Source organism: Canis lupus, chromosome 23, assembly GCF_011100685.1.
Source record: "Canis lupus familiaris isolate Mischka breed German Shepherd chromosome 23, alternate assembly UU_Cfam_GSD_1.0, whole genome shotgun sequence".
Taxonomy (NCBI): domain Eukaryota; kingdom Metazoa; phylum Chordata; class Mammalia; order Carnivora; family Canidae; genus Canis; species Canis lupus.
Window position 1 is genome coordinate 33,133,636 of NC_049244.1, and position 26,327 is coordinate 33,159,962.

General features: G+C 35.4%; 2 protein-coding genes across 8 annotated transcripts in view; one reads left to right on the forward strand and one right to left on the reverse strand.

Annotated features, from left to right (window-relative positions):
* Positions 1–18,229, forward strand: part of PPP2R3A (protein phosphatase 2 regulatory subunit B''alpha) — a 190,975-nt gene extending 172,746 nt beyond the window's left edge. For all 5 annotated transcript variants that reach the window (XM_038570952.1, XM_038570954.1, XM_038570953.1 and 2 more), the window contains one exon: positions 15,618–18,229. In XM_038570952.1, the coding sequence (XP_038426880.1) occupies positions 15,618–15,750 (133 nt within the window). In that variant the 3' untranslated portion in view covers positions 15,751–18,229. The remainder of the gene's footprint in view (positions 1–15,617) is intronic.
* A 901-nt stretch (positions 18,230–19,130) lies between these two features.
* Positions 19,131–26,327, reverse strand: part of MSL2 (MSL complex subunit 2) — a 34,965-nt gene continuing 27,768 nt past the window's right edge. For all 3 annotated transcript variants that reach the window (XM_038570959.1, XM_038570960.1, XM_038570958.1), the window contains one exon: positions 19,131–23,027. In XM_038570959.1, the coding sequence (XP_038426887.1) occupies positions 21,436–23,027 (1,592 nt within the window). In that variant the 3' untranslated portion in view covers positions 19,131–21,435. The remainder of the gene's footprint in view (positions 23,028–26,327) is intronic.

The following is a 26,327-nucleotide window of genomic DNA, read 5'->3' on the forward strand; positions in this document are numbered from 1 at the left end:
AAAATTTAAGCTCAATCACTAAGAATTAAAAAAATGGAAAACTTTCTAATCAATTTTTAGAAAAAACAATAAAGTGGAAAAAATTCAGTAAAGAAAACTCAATCTACTAAGAAGCAGATGTGTTAATCAGCATCCTTTTTTTTGGTAGCAGGTGACTTAACTTCAATTCAAATTGCCATAAGCAAAAATATATACATAGGCAGGCTTACATAACTGACAAGTCCAGGGGTAGAACTTACTTTAGAGACTCAGACTTTTTCTCTTTCATCTCTTACATAGTGGTTTTCTTTCATCTTTTCACTTATAGCAAGTTATTCATATGTGGCAGCAAGATGATCACCTGATAGCTTCAAGTTCAAATAAAAGAGAAAATCCCTTTCCCCTAAGCTCCAGCAAAAGCCTAGGATTTGTGTCCCTTTGACTCTAACTGGCTTAGTTTGGGTCCAATCCCTGAACCAGTTCCTAAAGGAGGCCTAGAACTAGGCTTATACAGGAATCAGGTCTGTCCAAACCACAGGTTTTCCCAAGGGAAATTAGAAAATATGGCCGAAAAAGAGGGGAATATACTATGCCAATAAAGGAACAACAGATGTCCACTATAGTAGACAAAAGAATAGTACAAAATAAATGGCTAAAATAAGTCCAAATATAGTATCAATCACAAAATTCACATTGGATTAAAAATCAAACTGTATACTATTATTTAGATTCATCCCTAAGGGGTAAGAGTCCAATGTAGTAACAAGAGTAGGTCAGTTATGGTAACATTAATGAGACAAGTAGAATTCAAAGCTTTAAAAGAGATGTTTCAGTATTTCAGCAGTTGGCAATGAAAATAAGTTATGAACGTTATGCAGTATATAAAATAAATCTGATAGAAATATAAGGAAAAATTGGCATCTACAGCCATGTAAAAACCAACAAATCAAAGAGGCCAAAAAATAATTATATAGAATTAGTAGGATTTTATAGAGGTACTCAAGAGTATACCTGGTAGCCAGCAAATACACATGGAACCATCACAGAAGTGCCTATTAATTAAGGCATGAAGGAAATTGCAACTTAAAATGCAGCCTGAAATTAACTAAAAACTAAAACACACATACCTAGGAAGTTAAAAATAAAGCTAAAAAAATATTAATATATTTCAAAATAACTGCTAAAGCAGAAGTCAAAATACAAATTATAGTCTTTCTAGAACTATGCATAATATTTATTAAAACTTATGGGATCTGGGCAAGGGGAAATTTATAGCTTATAGACTAAAATAAATTGATTAGGCTATCCTCTCAAAATGCATGAGAAGGATGACAAAACAGACCCAAGTACATAAAAGGGAGAAATTAAGCCATTTTATTTAAGCAAAAATAAATCTGTTAATTTATAAACATATACACACAAAGTGTACTATGTGCCAAGCACTATTCTAAATATTATAATTCACTAGGTGCTCACAAAAACCTTATTTTGTAGATACTGTTATCCCCATTTTACAGATATGAAAACTGAACAGCAAAAGGTTAAATAACTTATCAAAACTACCAACATATAAAAGAATACATCACAAGTAAGTGGGTTTTATCCCAAGATTGCTACGGTGGTTTAACTTTGTACAGTCTGCCATTAACAGATTGAAGATGGAAAGAAACAGGAAATATAAATTGATTCTTTGAAGGCATATGATAAAATTTAATACATTTTTTGGTTTGGAAAAAAATCTTAAAAATTAGCAAACTTAAGCTGAGTACATTGTTAATGATAAAGGTTATGAATCCCACACCCCAGAAATAACCAGCTAAAAATACAATAGGGGAAAAAATCCCATTCATTAATAATCGAGAAAAAAGGTGACTTGGAAAATATATATAAAGAAAATACAAACTTTCATCAAAAGATACAATGACTATTTGCCATGTTAAGATTAATTTATTAATTTGACATAATCCCCCAGAATATGTTGTGGAACTTGATAATTCTAAAATTCACACAGAACAATAAATATACAAGAATAGCAGTGAGTTTGGGAAAGAAAAGTGTTGTAGGATACAGGGTATGTATATGATAAAGATAAGTGTCTTGACTATGTCAAGAAAAGACTACTCAATAAAATGTTATCTCTCTGTAATGAAAAAAGTACATATTAAACTAATGTCTGCATATAAAGACTTAAAAAGCTTAAAAGAACTGGGAGAAATTTATAAGGAAATCATTTATAGATCTGAATACACTTAAAAAGTGACAAATTCTGTATTCACAACCCTAAAAGGCAAATTGGATTGCATCATATGACTAGTAGTGTTCTTTTATAAATCAGATTCTTTAAAATCAATAGTAAGAACATAAATAATGACCACTTCTAAAACAGTAAAGGTAGAAATTTCACCCAGGAAATAAACATGAAAATTCACACACCAATTAAAATGCAATAGCTAAATTATAACAATTTTAAATATATTTAAACATTTAACAGAGCTCCCAAAATATATGAAACAAAAATTGCAAGACAGGTCAACAATGACAGTTGGAGATTTCAACATTCCTCTTTCAGTAACTGATAGAACTAGAAACAATAAGGATACAAAAGACTAGAACAACACAGTATATTATACCAAATAAATCTACAGAGAAACCCTCCACAAAACAGCAGCAAATCTGCATTTTTTTTTCAAGTGCATGTGAAGCTCCTCTAGGGCAGACCATATGATAAGTGAATAAGATCCAATAAATTCAAATGGATTACAGTAAATAAAGTATGTTGTCTGACATAGTAAAATTAAAGAAGAAATGAATAACAGGAATCTGGGAATCCCATAATATCTGGAAATTAAATACTTCCAAAGACACATGAGTCAAAGAAGAAACCACCGGGAACTTTATCATTATCATGAAATGAATGAAAATAAAAGAACATATGAAAATGTATGAGGTGCAGTTAAAGCAATGTTTAGAGAAGCCTCAGAAAGGTCTAACTCACATCAAATAATATAAACTTCTACCTTAAGAAGCTAGAAAAAAAGAGCAAACCAGATCCAAAATAAGTAGAAATAAGAAAATAAAGATCAGAGTAGAAATCCATGAAATAGAAAATAGGAAAACAATATTAAAGAATTCTTGAGACATGAAGTTGGTTCTTTGTAAAGATTTTTTTTTTAAAGTAAATTTTTATCTGGATCAAGAAAAAAAGAGGAGGCATACATTAACAAAATCAAGAATAGAGGAGGCATCACTATAGACACTACAGAACTTTGAATAATTATAAAGAAATATTATGAACTTTTCCCAATAAATTTCACATCTTAGATGAAATAGGACAATCCTAGAAAGACTCAAATTACCAAAACTGATTCAAGAAGAAATGGAAAATCAGAATAGACTATATCAAAGTAAGGATAGTGAACTGATTATTAGAAGTCTTTACCAAAAGAAGAGTCTAGGTCCAGATGATTTCACTGATAAATTCTGTCAAATAGTTAAGGGGAAAAAAATAATACCAGTCTTTAACAAAGACTTTCATAAACTAACAGTAAGAGGGAGCACTTCCAAACTTGTCTTATAAAGCCAATACTACCTTGATACCAAAGCCAGACAAAAATACCAGAAGAAATGAATACTACAAACCAACAACCCTCAAGGCCATCAATACAAAAATTATTATAAAATATTAGCACATCAAATCCAGCAGCATATAAAAAAAGACTATATACTGTAAGTGGGGTTTATCCCAGAAACAGAAGGCTGACTGACATCCAATAATCTATTGATTTAATATACCATATTAATAAGTGGCAAAAAACACACAGTCATCTACATGGACACACAAAACAGCATTTGACAAAATCCAACATCCAATCGCAATAATTCTCACCCATATAAGGATAGAAGAGAACTTTCCTAACTGGCTAAGAGGCATTTACAGTTAACATCATTCTTATGGTGAAATACTGAATGCCTTCCCCCTGAGATCAAGAACAAAGTAGATGTTTCTATCCATCATTTCTATTCAGCATTGTAACTGAGTGTCCTATCTCCTGCAGTAAGACAAGAAAAAGACTTTCAAAGTATTCAGATTGTAAAGGAGGAAGTAAAACTGTCTATTCATAGATTATGTAACCTTGAAGGCAGAAAATACTAAGAATCTACCTGAAAGCTACCAAGACTAATGAGTTAGTAGTTAGCAAGACCTCAGAATATAAGTTCAATATACAAAAATTAGTTGTATTTCCATGTACAGTGAACAATCCATTAGGGAAATTCAAATAAAAAGAATAATTCCGTTCATATTAGTATCAAAAGGAACAAAATATTTAAGAATAAATATAACCAAAGAACTATAATACTTGTACACTGAAAACTGCAAAAACGATGCTGATCTAAATTGGATTAGAAAATTAAGTACTGTTAAAATGTCAGTTCCTCCAAATCCAGATTTAATGAATTCCCTATTAAAATCCCTGCAGGTTTTTGTTGTAGAAATTCGTAAATTCATCCTAAAATTTATGTAGAAATGCAAAGTACCCAGAATAGCCAAACTCTTTTTTTTTAAAGGAACAAAACTGAAGGATCAGGTTGCCTGATTTCAAATTTACTATAAAACAATTACATTGTAGCATTGGCATATATAAAAATAGATCAATTAAGACACCCTAGAAATAGACCCAATATGGATGGCCAATTATTAATTTTCAACCAGTGAAGAAGAATGATCTTTTCAAAAATTTTGTTAAAATCACTGGATACCCATATGCCACCCAAAAAAGACCTCCCAAAATCCATACCTCATACCATGTATTAAAAGAACTCAAAATGAATAAAAGACCTAAATGTGAGAGGAGAAACCTTAAAGCTTCTAGAATAAAACAGGAGAAAATCAATTTGACCTTGGGTTAGGCAAGAGCAATAAAAAATACTGACAAATTGGATTTCCTTCAAAATTAAAAACTATTGCTTCAAAAGGCACATTAAGAAAATGGAGACTAAGAGAAAATATTTCCAAAACATCTTGATAAAGGACTCATACCCAAAAATATAATGAATTCTTATAGTTCAACAATAAAAAGATATAATAACCTAACTTTTAAACAGACAAAAGATCTGAATAAACTAAATTAGAGATACAAACAGCAAATAATTATATGAAAAGATGTTCTACATTGTTAGACGTTAGGAAAATGCAAATTAAAACCACAGTGAAATATACCACCTACACATCAGACCAACTAAAATCACTAGTTAACAAAGATATGGAGAAACTGGAACCTCATTCACTGGACTGATGAAAGGTAAAATTATATAGCTTCCTTAGATGAGTTTGGCAATTTCTTAACAAGTAATCATGCACTTATCCGATGAATCAGCAGTTCCACTCCTATGAATCTGCCAAAGAAAAATGTTCACCCTAAGGCTTGTACATGAATGTTTATAGCATTATTCATAGCTGCCCAAAACTGGGCATGATCCAAATATACATCAAACTGGTGAATTGATAAAATATAGTATATACATAAGATGGAATGCTGTTCAGCAATGAGAAGAATGAACTGTTGATAAACACAATATGGATGGATCTCAAACTAAATGACAGAAGCTAAACAAAAAAGTATGTGTGACCCATTTGATTCCATTTATTTAAAATTCTAGAAAATGCAAATTAATCTATCATGACAGCAAATTAGTGGTTACCTGAGAAAGGGAGCAGTGATTATGGAGGGGCATGAGTAAACTTTGGTTGGGAGGCAGGGGAATGGATATTTTCATGATCTTAAATGTTGTAATGCTTTTACAGGTATATACAAAAGTGAGATTCTGTAAGTATGAGCAATTCATTGTGTATCAATTATACCTCAATAAATAAAAGAACTAATACATACAATGGATGAGTCTCTCAAAAATCCTACTCTGTGCAAAAGAAGCCAAACACTAGAGACTGCATATTATATGATTCCATTTATAAGAAATTTCTAGAAAAGACCAAATTTTAGAGTCAGAAAACAGATCAGTAGTTGCCTAGTTCCAGAAATAAGAGTGAATGCAAACAGGCACAAGGGAGAGGTGGGATGGATGGAGGGATTAAAGTGTTATAAAATTAGATTGTGCTGTTGATTGCACAAATGTAAAAATTTACTAAAAAAAAAAAATTTACTAAAACACATTGAACTTTAAGGTCAGTGAATTACATGTAAATTGTATTTCAGTAAAACTTGTAAAAAAGCAAGAGTCAAAAAGTTTTTAGCTTATGAAACTGGCAGCAATTCTTTAAAAGATAATTTGTTAAAAGAGAGTATTAATTCAGTATGTGTTTATATTTCTACTGTATACTAAGCATTATCAGATACTGGTGAACACAGATAGGATCGATAGGATCCCTGAGTAAGCAGGGAAAACAGAGAGATGCAATTAAAGTATTCTTAAAATTCTTCTCAAAGAGGAAGCACACTGCAGTACCATCTCACTCTAGGCTCACTATGCAGTAAGACAAACACTTTCAGATATTGTTGGTAGAAACAAATTGGCCCAACCTCCCTGGAAAGTAATTTGACAGTATATACAGCCTGAATTTATACCCTTTGATTCAGAATTCTAGTTTGTAAATAATCAGAAATTTGAATAGATTTGTTCTATCCAAACAATTGGCTTTTGTCACTGGTCATTCTATATTTAAAAATTCAAAGTAACAAAAATGTACAGTAATAGAATGGCTCAATAAGTCACAGTATACAGTGTCATATTATGCAAACATTGGAATTTGTGTTTACACAAAACACACTGGGGGTTAGAAAATTGTAATTATTTCATCATTACAAATGTGTACATCTATATATGCAAGCTAAAGATAAGGCTACAACATAACTCTGGGCCATGGGATTACAAGTAGTTTGTTTTTTTATACTGGTCTGTAATTTATAAGGTTCATAAAACAAGCATGTATTACTTTAATAAATAGGAAAAAAGTTATCTCCCTTATGTTTACATAGGTAGTATGTTTAAATAGATAATACATAGGTGTATTCACAGCAGAAGAGGTAGAAAATACAGATAAACAAAAAACTTCACTTAAAATCCACCATTCAGAGACAGCCTTTCTTCCCTTCCAGACATTTCAATGCAAATAGATAATGTTTTATAAAAATGGAATTTATATTACATACTGTTTTGTAACCTGCTATAAAAGAAAGGAGAAAACAAAGATAGGCATAAACACTTAGAAGTTTGTTACTCTAAAAAGAAAAACTGATGGCAGCTAAAGAGAAAAACTAACTGGCTCAAACAAGTTTTTTCCAGTTGTAGTGCTCAGGTTGTGCCTGGAGAGGAGAGAGGAGAGGCAAAGGGTCGCAGACTGAAGAAAAAGGGAGGGGTCAAGAGAGGAGATGCAGAGACCAGCTGTAATGAAATTTGACCAGTGTGTATGAGAGGCTTCTGCTGGACACTCCTCATGTTATAGGAGATAAGACCTCCATAGAGCACATGTGGGTGATGAAGTCCTGAAGAGAAGGTTTACAACAGCCACAGCCTATAGAGAACTAGAATGTTAAAGTTTTAAAAGGAAGACCTGTTTAGAGTTAATAGCTGAGTGATAGGTCCAAAAGTAAGGCCAGACCCAGAATCCCAGGGTTACACCACCTAGGGCTTCATCTCAAGAGGAATTACAAATACATCAGAGTGAGTCTGTCAAACAAAATATACCAGATTCAGATACTAGCAATGGAGAAAGAATGGTTGGTACTATGGAAAGAGCAGAGGCTTAGAAAGGAGCCAGACAGATCCGGTTCTACCTACCACTCACCAGCTGGACAGGTTATCTGACTCCTCAGGCTCAGTTTCAGAAGACTCCAGCAACTATGTTCCAAGATGGTTGTGAGAATCTAAGATAATATATCTAAACACCTGGCACATAGTAGATACCTGATGAATAGTAGCTATTACTATTGTTACTACTCCTTGTTTGGGAAGAGATGCAACATAACATCATTGGCTAAGAGCATGGAATTTAGACTTAGACAAACCTAATTAATTTCAGATCCTTGCTCTTTCACTTAACTAGCTGTGTAATCCCAGGCATCCAAGCCTCAGCATCACCTATACAATGAGGGTACCACCTGTCACACTAAGCTGTTTAAAGAATTAAGACAATGTGTACAGTATCCTTGTACTTTGCCCTTAGGGATAGTAGCTCTGTAATCAATGAACATTGGCTATTGTTACTACCACTTCTGTGATTGTCGCCATAATTACATAACCTCTCTGAACTAGAATTAATCAGCTGTAACATTACCATTCCACTACCTACCTTATTCCCTTCATTTCCAGGACACAGTACATGGCACACATTTGACACACAGTAAATATACTGCATAAAACAACAGGACTATACTGAGAATTATAGATCTGTAATGCATCCAACGGTGTCAGGCATATAAGTGCTGAGAAAAATGGAGTTGTTTGTGTTTCCACAAGAACCTGGGCTTCTCCAGGGCAAAGAAAAACAATTTTTTTATTTGGTATTTGGTTTTTTGTTTTTTGTTTTTTGTTTTAAGCAGCCTCCACACCTAGTACAGAGCCCAACTTGGGACTTGAACTCACAACCCTGAGATCAAGACCTGAGCTGTAATCAAGAGTCCGTCGTCACTTAACCAACTGAGCAACCCCCAAAGACAGGCACCCACAAAGAACAATTTTATTCATCTTTTAATCCTAGCACCTGGCAAAATGTTAGGGATGTAGGAGATCCTTAGCAAATGTTTACTGAGTGACATAGAAGGCAACAGACATTCAACAGCCACCCTCACTACAGGATAACTACAAGAATCCAGACAACTTGACCCTCCCAAAACAACCTGAAATTCCCCATCTACTTTACCATCTAACAAACATCATAGGTAGACTTTGTCAGGTACCTCTACCACCTAATTCAAGGCTGGTACTTGAATAAAGCCTTTAATAATAACCTACTAATGACTCCAGATATGAGTGAGGTGAAAGACTGCAAACACTGAGGCTGCAAACATTGTGAATTATCACATCTAGCACACGACATGATCACAACATTTAACAGCATTTGTATAAAGTCAAGGTAATGAATGATAGGGGAAACGAGAGAGACAGGGTACTAGTTACATTCAACTGTGTGTGCCACCTATATGAAGATAACAGGTTAGGATGTCAAATTTATAATTAACATTCTTATGATTTTTCAATAAAGAAATTATTGCAGAAATTATTCTGCAATACAAAAAAATTATGTAAAGCAGGCTAAAGGGTCCTTACCTTAGGAAGCTGAGACCTACAATATTAAAAACAAACCTTTCTGGCAATTTGGCAAATATATGATTACTTCATATTTTTAGTTAAGAATATTTTATGTTATCTTAAAACATTTCTTACAGGATATTCTGGTATTTCACCAACAGATTAACCTAGACTGAACACAATTTGCTTTTTTTATTCTGAATGTCTTTGATTACTAAATAGAGGCTTGCTGCAGAAAAATTGGAAAATTTGGAAAAAAATTGGAAAATAGAGATTAAAATCACCCTTGGTTCAGTCATCCAGAGATAACCATTATTTACACTTTTAGAGTATTTTTTTTCTTTTAAATTTTTATTTATTTATGATAGTCACAGAGAGAGAGAGAGAGGCAGAGACATAGGCAGAGGGAGAAGCAGGCTCCATGCACCGGGAGCCCGATGTGGGACTCGATCCCGGGTCTCCAGGATCGCGCCCTGGGCCAAAGGCAGGCGCCAAACCGCCGCGCCACCCAGGGATCCCAGTGTATTTCTTTTTGACACTGAATGTTACTGAATGACTTTTAATGCTTCAGAAGTGTTTTCTCAAGCAATAACTCACATCCACTTCTCTATTATTGGACATTTAGAAAATGTAGAACTGTTTACTCCAGAATGTTTTTAAAAGTAGCTTTTTCCTTCATATTATATATAAACGTCTATGAATTACTCTTTGTAATAGTTGTACATTTACTTCCATCAACACTGGAAAATAAGGTACTGTAGGCAAAGGCCAGCCCAAAACCCACTAGATCATCTTCTAGGAATGAGTAAGAGTCAAGTGTGGAGTAAAGGGTTGTGTGCAGCCTGACTGTCCTCAACAAAGTGGGAAAATTTAACAGAGGAGCAGTGGGGGAAGGAAAGGTAACGTGTGTATGTAACAGCGACATGAGAAGAGAGAAAGAAGCAATGACAGGAATTAATCTAGAGCATGAGATATAATCTTACAAGTAGAATAGTTCTGAATCATGTTTAATAGTCCTCAGTAAACAGCAGCTTTATATGGACCTGAATTTAACATGTTTTAATTTTTCTGGCTCTCAGCAAAACAAGACAAAACCCAATTTTATTTCAATAGAGATTCACTGGTACTCAATGCCAGGCATTGTGGTTAGTAATAAAAATGAATGAGACCCTATCCCTCCAAGTTCATGATTCAAATATATTTAACCCAAATTTTTATACTATCTACATGCAGACTAAGAATAAACAATTGGGGCAGCCCAGGTGGCTCAGTGGTTCAGCCCTGCCTTTGGCCCAAGGGGTGATCCTGGAGTCCCAGAATCAAGTCCCACATTGGGCTCCCGGCATGGAGGCTGCTTCTCCCTCTGCCTGTGCCTCTGCCTCTCTCTGTGTGTCTCTCATGAATAAATAAATATTTTTTAATTAAAAAAAAAAAGAATAAACAATTGAGGGCTCATGACCCTAGGGAACTGCAAGAGACCAAACGTGAAGTGAGATCAACCTTCTGAGGCAAGAAAGTAGATGGTGTATATTAACAAACTTTAACAAGAGTTGAAACAAGATTTTCTAGTTAATGAATGGGTCAACAAGGCAATGCACTAAACCAAATATCCAACTTTGTAGGTAATGTAATTTCAGTTAATCCATTTTATATAAGTGATTTAAGATTTAAAACTATAAAGTAAGATTCATCCACTCCTATTTCTAAAGTTTTATAAGACTCCAAATTAAAGAACTACTTAACATTTCATTCTATGCTTATAGCCAGCATATGTCTTAGATTTTCTCAAACCCTAAATCAAATATTCTATCCCTTTACCCCTACAAATAGAATCCCAAAAATGGAATCAAACCACAATTCCCAGACAACACCCTTAAACCACACAAATCCTTTTTTGACCATATATGTGCCGGTCATTATTTATTCCAAGAATCTGCAAAACCAGCCTTAATACTTTTGCCCAGAAATTGCTTATCTGAGGGGAACTAACTACTTAGGGAAACAGATTTCTAACGGCAAACATACTGCTAGCAAAAATACCCGTTATTTTCCCTTATGCTAACAACATTATGTTAATACTAGGTTAAATAATTTGTTCTCAATACTAAGCTTCCTAGTGAACTATTTGTGAACCGTAGGAGTTCTGCTTCAATCCTCTGACCCTGCTACTCATTCAGAAATAACCAATTAAATTAACAGAATACTTCATAAAATAACCTTCAGTTGTGCTCAGAGGAATCCCAGTTACCTACAAGTAAACCTGGAAGTGGCCATTTAGAAGGAATGTTAACTGTCTCCTTCAGAAATTCCTAGAGAACAGAATAAAGTTTAGACTCTTAAGAGTTCTGACTTCAGTGACTTCAAGAGTACCTCTACACACACCATTTTACTCCACCCTTCCCTGACAACTTGACACATCATTTCACAATGCACATTAGGACAGTCACTTTTTATTCATTTTGAGCACCTACTGCCAGTTACTATACTATATGTAGCCCAATGAAATTAGTGAGTTGGAAAATGGACACTTTATAGTCAAGTGAGGAAGACAACTATATAATTGTGAAGGAAACAAACCGTAAATCAGTAATGAAGAGAGAATTGCGATTTAAGGTGCTAAAGAAATTTCCTGAGGTGTTGAGAGCCTAAAGGTTGAGAAGGAAATAGGTATGAAAAAAGCAGGGAGCAAAAATGTTCTAGGTAGAGGAAGAAAAACATAAGTGGCTCTGAGGCAGGAAACGTGTTGAGGACATTTTTTAAAAGACTGGTATGGCTGGAATATAAGGAGAAAAGAGAGAAATGTGGCTGTAAAGATAGGGCCCAGATCATGCAGGTCCTCGGGAAGCTATTGAAAAAGAGTTAAGGAAGTAATATAATCCCACTTACATTTTTTGAGGATAGTAATCTTCAGATCAGTAGTGGTTAAAGAAGAGAAGCAGGGAGACAAATAAGGAAGCCCTTGCAGGCATCTAAATAAAAGATGGTGGTGGGGATTAAGAAGTGCTTTTCGTGATGAGCACCAGGTATTGTATACAAGTGATGAATCACTATACTGTACACCTGAAACTAATATTACATTGTATGTTAACTGGAATTTTAAAAAAATTTAACGGGTCGCCTGGGTGGCTCAATTTTAGCTCAAGTCTTGATCTCAGAGTCATAAGTTCAAGCCCCACGTTGGGCTCCATGCTGGGTATGGAGCTTACTTGATACAGAGGGATGGATATAGCACGTGGCTGGCTCATCCTAAAGAGCTTGTGACTCTTGATCCTCGGGGTCATGAATTTGAGTCCTACATCAGATGTAGAGATCATTTAAATGAATTTTTTTGAAAATGGTGGTTACTCAGGCACTAGGAATGAGGGACCTTTTAAATGCCATTTCAGATTAAAAGATGAACATAAGTTAACCAAAGGGTAAGGGCACTGCAGGCCACTGAAGAACACATACAGTGGCACTAGGTCCCAAGCCTGTAACCCATTTTGACAAGGTAGATAGCATGGTATCACAATGGCAGAGGGTATGTGACAAGAGTGAAGGCAGGAAGACCAGTTGTTAGAAAACTATTGCAATAATCCAAGCAATGAAATATAGTGCTGTGGACTGTATCAGTGGCAATAGGGAGGGAGCGGCAAGATGTGCCCATGTATTATTGTAAATGGTAGAAGAGACTGGCTGGATTTGAAGAAGGGAGGGCAAGTGAGGAGGGAAGAGAAATTTGGGATTACTGGATTTCTGGCTTTAAGTGGGAAGATTATGGTAGAGCCAAGGGTGTGGGAAGGATGAGTTCAACTTTATATATATTGCCATGATGGAAAAGCCATAGAGACTAGGCAACTGGATACATGGCAGTCTCCAGGTTAGCAAGAAGCTTAGGCTGGATATGTACATTTAGAAACCACAGGTAAACAAGTGGTGGATAAAGCTTTAAGAAAGACTGTCCAAGAGAATACAAAATGAGAAGAGCTTAATCCAGAATCCTGGGATGTACTGACACTGAAGGGGCAAGAGGTAGAGCAAGGTTTGTGAACAGTACTGTTTTAAGATGGATTATTCTGCTGTGAGTTGTCATCTAGCACATTGTAGGATATTTAGCAGCATCCCTGAACCCACTAGATGCCAGGAGGACCCACCCGGTTATGACAAATATGCATCCAGGCATTGCCAAATGTCCCCAGGAGGAACAAATCACCCCCATTTGGAAACATTGAGATAAGAGTATAAGTCTCCAAACACTGATAAAAGGTTCTGAATGAACTCCCTCAATCCAGAAGATTCCTCCAAAGTCTTTGTGCATAGTACTGCTCTTGGTGCCTTGAAAGTATGAAAAAAATTCAGGTGGCATTCCACTCTAACCGACCCACAGGGCTTGAGAATATTTTTGTGTACTAGGCTGGATTAAAATCCATTACTAGAAATCCCGCTTCTGGTATGAGACTACAGTGGGAAGAAAAATTCCTTTGTAAAAATTACATTCACAAATGGACATACATAAAATATGTGACCCTGATTCTGCCCCTCCAACACAGGATTAGGTGTCACCATCTTGTTCTAGTAGGCCCCAGCAATTCTCAATCATGAGAATAGCAAATAACATTTTTCATGAGTTTATGATTTAATGTCCACTTGACCCTGGAGGGTAGGAACTGCTATTAACTCATTAGTTGAGGAAACTGATGCAGAAGGGTTATGTAACATGCCCAAAATCACATTAAGTGATCAAACTGAGATTGGAACCTGACTTTTCTAAAGCCCATGCTCTAAAGCTATAAAACACTTAACCATTATTCCAGATGGCCTCCATTAGGCTACAAGCTCTGTGAGGAAGCAGCTAGTTCTTTTTCACCATTGTATTCCTAGCATTTGGCTCAGTTCAGGCCTAACTTATTTGCAGATCTGCACTAAAATGTTTAACACCCTGAGGGCTCAGACAGTAAGTTTGAGCATCAAGAGGAAGAAAATGTCTTCCACTCTTGACAGGAAATAAGCAGTCACAGTATCTGACACTGCATTGCTAGAATTAACTTTTGGGAATTTTGTTCCAGAAATGGAGGCTTGACCATCAACCCTGCCTCACTGCCGTTACAGTAGTTACCCTCGTTAATGCCTCCTCCAGCAGATGCTGGTTACATTGAGGCCTCAAGGTTATGCAAGAATGGAACAGAAACAAGTATAGAATGGGATATTTCTACAAAATGAAGTTGTTAAATAATTTTTGATAGGATTACAAGTTGGTACCCAAGGGTGAGTTTTCCAAACATCAGATAGGTTTTTTGTTTTTAACATTGTCTATTGTCTATTCAAAAATGTGTTGGAAAGTTGAATAGCGGGGGCACCTGGGTGGCTCAGTCCTTTAAGCATCTCCCTTTGGCTCAGGTCCTGACCCCAGGGTCCTGGGATCGAGCCTCACATCAGGCTCCCTGCTTAGCCTGGGGAGCCTGCTTCTCCCTCTCCCTCTGCCCCTGCCCCCCCCCCCCCCACACACACACACTAGTGCTTACTCATGCTCTTAAATAAATCTCTGAAAATAAAGTTCAATAGGTACCGCCTCTACTACTGGGCATACCTGCTTCAACATAGATTTCCTCATTAGCTGGCCTTTTTGATGAAAGGACTATATGTCCAGAAGTTTCTGCACATACTGTGTAAAGTCCTTGCAATGAACTGGGTGAAAAGATTAAGCTGGTGATACCAAATCTCTATCAGACATTTGTAATTATCATGTATATTTTTCTGGGTCCAGATGTAACCTCAGCATATTTATCAATTTATTTTTTCAAGCAGCCATCATTCCTACTAGGTAAAATATTTTATCATCCCTGCCTAAGGCCACCCTCAGGGACAGCCTGGAAGTAATGGAACTCAGGGGATACCAATAACTTTTAAGAGGAATAAGCAAAGGGACTATGCTGGGAAGTTCGGTAAGGAATAGGAGATCCATGAATGGGCTTTAATCTGCTCTGTGTATATACTTACACATCAAAATGTACTTCTTGGAAACCAGAGAAGCTATAAAGCAACTTGCGAGGTGAGAAGGCTCCCCACTGCATAGAAGGCATTCATATAAAGCTTGTACTTTATGGACCGCACACCCTCCCCACTATAGCCTAACCTGCAATGCTTTCATTCCCACCAGCCCTCCTAGGAAAGCTGGATACAGCACATGAACCTGGGCTTTAAACAGGGAGAATGTTTGCTGTTCTAGGTGGAAGCACTTTCTCCTCCAGGATGGCTTAGTTGTTTATAGCTGACATTTAACAACTGAGGCTACTTTTGCAAGCTGGTGGTCTTCAGTCCCTAGTTTGCCATATTGATTCCTACCCAAACATTGAAATTTTTTAAAAAATCAGTAACTCACTTGTTTGTTCTTTCAGCTCCTTTGAAGATTATGAAACAGAGGAACCTGCCTCTCCCTCTGAAATTGGAAACAAAGGCAATAAAAGTAAAACAGTAACCTCAAGCCTTTCAGAGAAATGTGGAAAGCTTCAATCAGTGGATGAAGAGTAGCTGCCAATGTCTACGTGAAAGAGAGATACGTATTTTAAATGTCTTTTTCTTGTGGAGATGCTCGTTTGCATACTGCTTTTTAAAGGCTTTGATTTCTGCAAGTGTGTATCTGCACGAGGAACTTTAAAAACATTTTTAAGCAATAGGTCTGGATACACATAATTTGGGAGACTCCTCCAATTTGCCTCAAACCTTCTACTACAGAGGTTTTCCTCCAAATACAATGATATACATCACCTTCCAAAGTCTGTGAATCAGCACTCTTCACCCCTGAATGTACCAAGGATCTCTTGGGGACAGTGCCAAGCACAGTTCTCTGCAGAGGAGTTGCCTCTGTTGCCCAATATCCCTGAGGCCCCTCAGGGCTCCTATGGAACCCAGAAGAAACTTTCACTTGCAGAAAACTTGAGTCAAAAAAATTCTGGAACTTAAAAAAGCAGTTAAGGGCCTCCAGAAGTGACTTGGTAATAAAAGCACTGCCAAAACATCTCAGAGACTTTTTAATATGTGTACTGGAGTTCAAAGATCTTGAACTTATTTGGTTTAATGTAATTTCACAATGACCTGCCAAACTGCTAGTCACTTTACATCCTCAGGTGTTGTAACCACTGGGCCTTCCAATCTTGGCAAGCTCTGAATAATCTCTCCCCATCTTGACTGTGGATCTTATATAAAATATAATGAAAAACTTCTAAGTACAGAATTTGACTCATACTTGAAAAAAAAATTTCCTTTTAACTTCTCTAACAATCTGTGGAGAATTACTGAATGACTCATTAACTCCAAATTAGTTGACGCCCCATCTATACTTCCCATCAGAAGGCCTACTTGAAGACTTAGTGATATTCGAATAGATGTATTCATCACTGAATATTAGATTAAGCCAACAGTAAGAGCCTCAAATGTAAACATTATCCCTTCATGTTGAAAAGGAACTACTATTTAAATATTCCATCACCTCAATATTTATCAAAAGAATGGAAGAAAGCAGTGATACCACTCATAAAGGAAACCGATTTCATCTGTACTATAGTGTGTTCATTACAGAATTCTACATTTTTTTCCAGCGAGTCACAGTGCACCCAAATCCTGCAATATCCTTAAAGATAAAACTGAAAATAAACTATGAAAAAAGATGGACACTTCTAATAGTGTAAGCAAAAGAAACCCCCAAGAAACTTTTAACATCCATCTCTGTCAAAGTCATCACCTTTTCCTCTGGGTCTTTTGCTTTAACCACTAGTCTTGAATGTCAGAATTGCTGCCCTTGCCACCCTGCTTTGGTTCCTCTCCTGATGTCAAAGTCAAAAAAAGAAATAATCAAACCTTGGACTATGATAGGCAAAAACAGAGATAAGGGCAATTTAGGAAATGTACCATCAACTGGTATAACAGTAGTTCTTCTTGTCAGTATTCTCCATTGCCTGTTATTTCACCTTTCATGATCAGAATTAATCTTTTAATGGTTACAGAAAAGTGATAAATATTAAAATTTGTTATCTAATAGTTCACAAATTAAAAGCTTAAAAAATTACTAAATTTTTAGGAAACACTACATGTAATAATCTAAACACACTAGTAAATTAGGATTACAAGTATTTGTGATACACAAAATTTACCATCTATTCTATCCACCCTTTACCAGGGAGAGAAACCAATTACTTTTTTTAAATTTCAGATAAAATATTTAACATACCTTTTTTAGAAGCCAGGTATGGCTTAAAGGTTTTATTATCCATAATGATCTAAACTAAGACTCATCAGCAAAATATAAAAATTCAAATTTCTAATACACATTTGATTTTTAATACTATTTGGCTTTTATCTTTTTACCTGTGTCTCCTTACTGAAATCCTCTTGCTTTTACTTTGGTCTGTATTTGGTTTCAAATGTCCATAATTATAAAAAGTAACACCTACCAGTATCATTCCATTTAAGATAAAGCTATTTTAATTTAGGTTACCCAGAGTATCATATTTTCAGACATAAGTGTTTCACTGTAGTCCTTTCTTAAGAATTGAATGCAAGAAATGTGAATTGAGAAACTAGAACAGTATATATTTGACTTTCTGGTAAAGATCTCACTGAATAAAATCACTACTGCCCAATTGGAAATTCCAAGTTTTTACAATAACCCAGGCTCTTTGATAAAAATTAAATTGAGGGTTATCATGGTCTTAATGCTATTCAATGAAAAATGAGTTTCACAGCGTAACATAACATTAATTGCCCAGGTAATCAAACTAATGAAATTCTGTGTATTTTCTCTGCATCTTATCTATGTCATTGTGTACAATTCAAAGTGTTTATATAAAATTCTAGATTAATCAAATGAGGTAAGTCATTTGCTCAATTTTTGGAAATGTTACAGAAGTGTGTTTGGGTGGAGAAACCTGCATGATTTAACTTGTTTTTGTTTTTCCCTTTTTGCAAAACTAAATAAAGAGACAAGTTGTCAAATATGAACCATGTTCACTAAGATAATCTACTACACACTTTTGGTTTTATTCACACTTGCACTTCGTCTTTATGTTTGAAAGAGTTGAAAGAGTTAACACTGTAAACAAACTTGAGTTTCAAAGAATAACTCTTTGAACTCCTGGGCAAATTATAAAGGAAGATAATACCACCTCATAACTGAGAAGTCATTTCCTTCGGGGAGAATAAGAAAGAGGACTACAAATTGGGAATCAGAGGGATCAAAAGGGACTTGAGCCTTGTATACTTTTTAGCCTTGGATATAATGTATTCTTTTAAAAGAATGTGTAACTGATTATTATTTGGGTATCTAAAACTCAATTTTTTAGAAAAGGAAGGAGAAAAGTTAATATATCATTCCAAGTATTAGATTCTGACACTGTACTTTGAACTCAGTATTTTCTAAAGCATTTCTTATTTGTAACTTATGGGAAAAGAAATTTTGTTTTTAATCCGTTGTAAAACTGCTTTTCTTCAGCAAGGTCACCATAGAGTTGTTTCAAGAATACTAAGAACACAGTAAAATAAAACGAATTCTTTATCCCAGAACCACATTATAGTTCTGCACAGAAATGCAGACTTAATGAATCTAACCAAAAAGATAAATTGCCAGTTCTAACACTTCTATCATTTGTGTATGTTAACAAAGATTCAAAGAACAACTGAAGATGTACATATTAAAAGCTGTTATTGTTTTGATGGTTTCAAACCCTGATAAAGTAAATCCAGTTACTACAGTAATAATTTCTTCCTCATCCCTAATCAGCCATTGGTCAGCATTCCTAAGTAACTCATGGTATAAAGAAAAACAATGCAAAACTCAAGGCACTATTCTCCCCCAAATGTATATAATATAGGCCATTCAGAGCATACTATCCCAGACTCCTCAGTATTCTACAACATAGAATTAGAAAACTAACATTTATTGATAGATTTAAGGTGTAATACAGGTTTCCAAAAATGTGGCAGTGAGAATACCAGCATAAAAAAGAGAAACTTGTGCTAAAAACAACCTGAATTCATCATTGGCAATATTACATAACAATCAAGGCCCTCACATACTAACGATTTCCGCTTTGTCTATATTGCCAAGCTCCCATGCATCAAAAAAACACAAAACTAAAATTATCAAACTTGGGAAGCAATAAAGTACTCTGAATTTTAAGATCATAATATTAGGAAAATTTGGGAGATTTGCAAAATATATCCTAATCATCCATGTGTACAGTCTCATTTCTAGTCATCTTTGCAGTGATCATTAGTGAATAAAGAACAGATTTTACAAGTTTATATATAGCAGGGCATCTGGGTTCAACACAAAACTGTTACAAACTTTAGGCAAATACATGTTTCATAAGACACTGCTAACACTTAGAGGAATTAAATAAAATTCCAAATCTTGGAAAGCAAATAAAGACAAGACAACTAAGAAGCATTTTCCACCATTTACTCTTGTTATCAAAAATAGTTCAACTCTTCTTGCAAAACAAAAACAAAATAGTACATACTGGACACATACATCACATTTTTCTTCCTATGGCTTTAGCCCACCCCCACCCCACCAAGAGACAAAAAAAAAAAAAAAAAAAAAAAAAAAAAAAAGGCGCCCAACAACAACAGAAACAATTCTACCTGACCACATTCACAGAAAATGACACCAGGATACACTACAAAACAGAAGGAGGTGTCATCTGCTCTGTGTCCAAGGTTTCTTCTCCGTGTCTTGTACTAGGTGAGTAACCATCATTGAACATGCTGTGTGCCAAATCAAAACATAACTTCAACATATGTCAGATCTCATGAGAGACGGTGAACGTAGTAGAAATTGGAAATTTTCCAGCAGTATTTTTCTTTAAATAAGCACTGTCAAAGCAGCAATTCTTCTTTTAAATCATAAGGTCATTTCTTTACAACCTAGTCAGTCCTTGTTTTATTTGGGCTGTGCTCTTTCAAGCAACTGACTAGATTTCCCTTCAACAGAATGTTTGTGACTCACTTGTCTTCCCCATAAAAATTAAAGGGAAGACAGGCATTTAAACTGAAACAGTTTGTGCTTTACATGCAAAAGAGCATTCTAAAGAAAATCCTCCTAGCTTCAAATCTACCTAAATGCACAGGCTTCATAAAAACGCATTTTTATTTGGCCTCTATAAAGAAGCCTTCATAAAGAATAGCACCCCAAAAAAGAGAAAAGGAGCATATTCAAAAATAAAGTCTGTGAAACTATTAGAGGAAACAAAAAAAAAAAAAAATCAAAGAAGTGGCCAATAGCAATAAATATAATGCATAAATCTGGAGAGGTTTGGGGGCATTATTTCAAAATTATTTTAAATAAATCCCAATTTCTAAATAAAAATTTTTATAATTTTTAAAATTCTGTCGCATCCTACAGTCTAAATTCAATTACCTTCAGAATAAGACTGCTCTTCTCCACTTCATTTATTAATTATAACATTGCTAAAAGTGAAGGACTTCAAATTCTTTTCCCTAGAAATGAGTCAGACATAACTATAAAAGTTATTACTCAAAGTCAGAAGAGTTTTATAGCATAAAAAGCTAAATATCTGCAGTCTTGACAGAATTTCAGTTTGTTCACTTTTTAAAATACAGATTTCAACATTCTAATGAGGGGCAAATTTTCTTTCATCATAATACTGCTGATTTAAGAACTGCTACATACACCAGTAGCCAATTTTCATGATCAGAAATGGTATTATGTCAGCACAAAGGTTGAGCTGGACACATCAGCTTTTCAACAGGAGAAGCATCAATGGCATCTGAAGGCAGCACTGAGTCTCCTGAACTAACGGCTACTTTTTCACAAAAAATTAGCACAATCTTTATGGACTGACTAGATACCACTTCCTTACATTTAATCATAAACTTTGATTATGCACAAAGCATGACCATAAACAATGAGGTTAATGTTATTTTCCTTGCCAAAGTTCATTTTGTATAAATCAGTTGCATCAGCATTTGTTCTCAAACTATGAGGTTCTGTAAGAACTAAGGACATATAGTTGTAGGGTTACTCCTCCATTATCTGCAAACTATTTCCCCGACACTAACACATATAACTTAGCAATGAAAACACTTGATACAAGTGATCTATATGCAGGAGCTCCGGCAAGTTAAACCAACAAAACCATAGCTGCCGTAAAACTGTAGCTATTTCCCTACCAGAGGTAGGTTTAAAGACCCACTGATTTAACAGTCGAATCTCATGTCTATAGCTTCATCCAAACTTTTATCATCGTGTGTACTGGCAGCTAAAAACGTTGTAACTGGGGACCCTGTGACATTAATTACACTGGTGCTGGTACTAGCATTGCGCACAGCAATGCTAGTCACGTTAATGCCCAAAGTGAGCCTGGTCTGCTCCAAGGCCTTTTCTGGCACAGCAAATGCCTCCAGCTTCTTCTCCCCATTGGCCATATAGGAGTTTTGGCAGCCACGACATATACAATCTAAGCAGGCTTTGCGGTTAGAGTAGCAAGGGCAGCGTTGGCCGCGGCATGTAAGAACACTTGGATTTTGAGTAGCACGCCCACATTTACACCCTTTCTTTTCCTGGGGTTTTTTATACACAGTCTTGGTAGGACTTCCTGGCATAAAATGGTGACTAGGAATCTTTTCCTTTACTGTTTTGTCTTTTTTAAGAATACCTGGCTTGGTTTTTGAGTGAGATTTCTTGGATCCGTGTTCATGACTCTTTTTCATGCTTTTAGTAGATAAAAGTACAGTTTTGCTGATTTTGGGTGTTGTGCCTCCATTGGGAACAGTTGCAATAGGTTGAAGAGAAATTTTGCTCTCCCGTTTCACCGTCACAGGGGCAGATGCCCCCAACGTTGGGCCTCGGATAATGGTAGAAATTGGAAGTGGCTGAACTTTCTCACTGTCACTTTCTGATCTGGATCGTTTTCTATTCAATTTTGCTACTTTCGGAGTTGCTGCTGTACATGATAACCCATGAAGTGCAGGACTGGTGGACATAAACACATTATGGCTAAGAGACTGGGAAGAAAGCTGCAGAAAAGGTCCATTGGATACAGTGGTTTCCAAGTTAGGTTGCAAATTAGGGCAACAAACCTCTGTATTTGAAACGGTTTCTAAGCTGCGGAGCACTTCCTCAACACTCAGTAAGAGAGAGTCACCAGGTTTTATATCTTCACTGAAACTGCAGATATCAATGCCTGTGGAGCATAAGTCAGTGGCTACTGTGTCACAGACAGGTGGCAAGCTATCAGACAGATCCTCAGTTTTTATGTCAACAGTGTTACATACATCAATTGTGTTTGAATGTTCTGGTGAAGGAATATTTATACCAAATCTATCTATTGAGAGCCCATTGTAAGTAGGCAAACCATTGATAACAGAACTGCCAATAGCAATGCTGAGGGTGCTTTCAGATATTGGAGATAAACTAGCTTGAGGATCAGCTGTGGGTTCTGAGGTTGAAGGTAAAGGGGAATGTGTTAAACACAAAGTAAAGGATGAATCTGAGGGTTTTTCTGTCTCCTCACAAAACAATGATCCATCATTAAGCAAAGCCAAAATATCAGAAGAACAGTCGACTGCTTCTATTATATCCCGTGCCAATGTAGTCTGTGTTATATATTCGCATAGTTTTTTGTAGCAGTTCACTAGGATGCTTAACTGCTTGTTTTCCTCAAATTGCTCATAGTCTTTGCACCAGCTACATGAAGGTTTCATCATCATTTTCTTGCCTTTACAAGGTTTGCAGACATAATGTTGGCAGGTGGAGTTGGTGGGTGCAATAGGATCTTGTAGCAAATGTCCTAAGAGGAAAAAAGGAGGAAAGCAAAGATTTTAGTAAAATAAATTTATGATTTCATATACTGAAGTTAAGATGAGATTTTAAGTAATCTGTGTAAAATTGAGATGGGTTAAACTCACCAGACCAGATAACAAAAAACATATCTTACAGGAAATGGAAAAATACTCAATAGTGCACTTCACTTCCATGCCATATTCCCCATTCTTTTATCTCAAACCAGAATCTTCCTTGATTCTGTGTTTCTCTCCCAAACAGTACGTTCTGGTCCACTTTCTTATCCTCTTCTCCAAAGGCTATAAAGAGTTGAAGATCAGTCACCAAAAGCACAAACTTGGCTTAAAACCCTTGGAAACTCAACCTAACACAGCACAGTAATGCTATATTGCACTGAGAAAATCATACTGTTTTTTATTAAACACTGGAAAAAAAGATATGAGCAAGAGACACTTAGTCCCTACTCTCCTTAAACATAGTTTAAGGATATCAATCAGTACAAAGGCATCTTCACCAAAAAAAGTATAATTTCAAGCCATTTTATTAGATCCACACTTATCGTAATACTAAGACTGAAATGTAATTATGATAAAAGAGCTATATTCATTTATCAAAAGAAAAAAAGGGGAGTAATACATTAAACTCCAATTCTCCTACAGAAAATCAATGCAATGACAAAAAAGAATTATATTTGAACACACAAAAGGAAAAAAAAAAGGCATACTACCAGATTTAAATTCTTCTGACAAAATATACAATGACCCTAGTCATAAACCCCAAGTATCCTAAGTACAGCAATATCATGTAAAAGTGAAAGTGGTCTCCCAAATTATAAATGACTTGTGTAGATTATGTACCAGGAAATTGAGAAAGCAACCAGATCCAGTCTCTATTCCCAACCTCCTCCACAAAGAAGCAACTGTTCTTGGTTCCCAATTCAGGACAAATAGTTAGTAATAAACTCAAAGTAGCACCTGTTTCTCATACAAAATTATGTAATTAAGACTCAGGCATGGGAAAGAAGATACTTCACGCTACAGCCAAGTGAAATTAGCAAACCCTCCCTTAAAAGCAACTATAAACCTGAAAATTTTTGACAAAACGAGTCATTTCACAATGTTTCACATAAAAACATTTGAGAAGCATTTATGTTTGAAAAACTGCTCAATTTCAGGTAACGATGGTGAGAATCTATGGTGTTCTAGTTTGGGGCTGCCCAGTTCTCCCCTACCACCCAGCACCATCAGTGTTACCCTGTGAGGACCATTTAGTGCAGAGGATGATACAGAGCCCCAGAAACATGATCGTTGAAGGTGACCTCTCAGAGGCTAGCCAGCTGGAGAAGGCAATAGCTCAGTTCTTACTAGGCTAAGGTTGCATAAGGCCAGATTAAACAGAAAGGCCACAAACAAGATGACACTTTACCCCAAGCTGATCTATAAATTCAATGTAATCCTTATGAGAATCCCAGGTGGCTTTTTAAAGAAACTGATAGATTAATTCTAAAATTCTTATGGAATCAGAGGACCTAGTATAGCCAGGACAGTTTTTTAAAAGCAAAGTTGGAGGGCCTTACATTGTCAAATTTCAAAATCATTTTTAAAGCTATAGTACTCAAAGCAATGTGGTAATGGCAAAAGGATAAGCATATAAATCAGTGGAACAGAACAGAGGTCCATAAAGAAATTCTCACATTTATGTTCAGCTGATTAGTGTGACAAGAGTGCCCAGATAATTCAACAGGAAGAGTATTTTCCACACATCATGTGGGACAATTTGATATCCAAATGCAAAAAAAAACAACCAACCTACTACTAATTAGATCCTTACCTCACAACATGCACAAATATTAACTCAAAATGGATCACAGACACCCAAATATAAGACCTAAACTCTAAAAGAAAAACACAGAAGAAAACCATGACTTTGGGTTGGGCAAAGTTTAGATGTGACATCAATGCACAATCTGTGAAAGGAAAAAAGTTGTAAAATTGATTTCACAAAACTAAAAATGTGTGCTTCATAAAACATCATTAAAATGAAAAGATAATCCACAGACTGAGAAAAAAATTTGTAAATCATTTATCTGATAAAGGGCTTATAACATGACATACTAAAAACATTTCCTACAGATCAATAAAGACAATTTTAAAAGTGGGCAAAAGATTTGAATAAAGATTTCACCAAAAAAAAAAAATCAATGTCTAATATGCAAATGAAAATATGCTCAGTATCAGAAGAAAAGTAAAACCTTACCACTGCTCCACACCTATTAGAATGGATAAATTCAAAATGACAGTATACCAACAGTTGGGAAAGATGTGGAGAAATTGGAACCCTTCTGTGTTACTGGTGAGAATATAAAAAGCATAGTAACATTTGAAAACAGCTTGGTAGTTTCTTAAAAAGTTAAACATACATTTACCCTACAAACCAGCAATTTTGCTCTTAGTAACCTCCTCAAAAAGAAATGAAAATATATGTCCATATGAATATGAAATATGCATAGCTGCATTATTCACAATAGACGAAAACTGGAAACAATCCAAATGTCCAACTGGTGAGAAGATAAACAAAATGTAGTATATTCATAAATGGAATACTGTTTGGCAATTAAAAGAACTATTGGTACATGCTACAATACAATATGATTAACTTCAAAAGCATGCTAAGTGAAAGAAGCCAGATGCAAGAGAGGACATTATTGGATTATTTCATTTATATAAAATGTCTAGAAATACAGAAAAACAGAACTAGTGGTTGCCTATGGCTGGGACGAGGAACAGGGACTAACTGTAAGTGGACACAATGGAAATTTTACCAGTGACAAAAATGTTCTAGTATCTTATCATTAATTGATCTAGTAATTAATCTAGTAATTATCATTAATTGAAAAAAAAGACAAAACACCAGTAATTATGAAATCTAACCTTCTACCTAATACAGGAATTCTGAGTACCTTGACTTTATTTAAGGCAGGATGTAGGGGACATGAATATGTACAGAGATACATATGTATGCACTTAAAAGAATAAAGTGTAAGGTTAAAAAAAATTGACCTTCAACCTTATTGAAAAGGAGAGACTGAACAAAGTGAAAAGGGAAAGGACTATTCTGGGTTTAATTTGTTTTTAGCTTTTAACTTTCAAACCATGTAAATATTTTACATAATTATATAACAAACAAATTTTAAAGGAAGCCCCCAAAAATGAAAAGCAAGTAACTTTAATTGTGTATCAAGTATACACAATTCAGAAACTTACTTTATAACATAGAAAATTGACTAATGCTAGCATCCTTGTTTTGT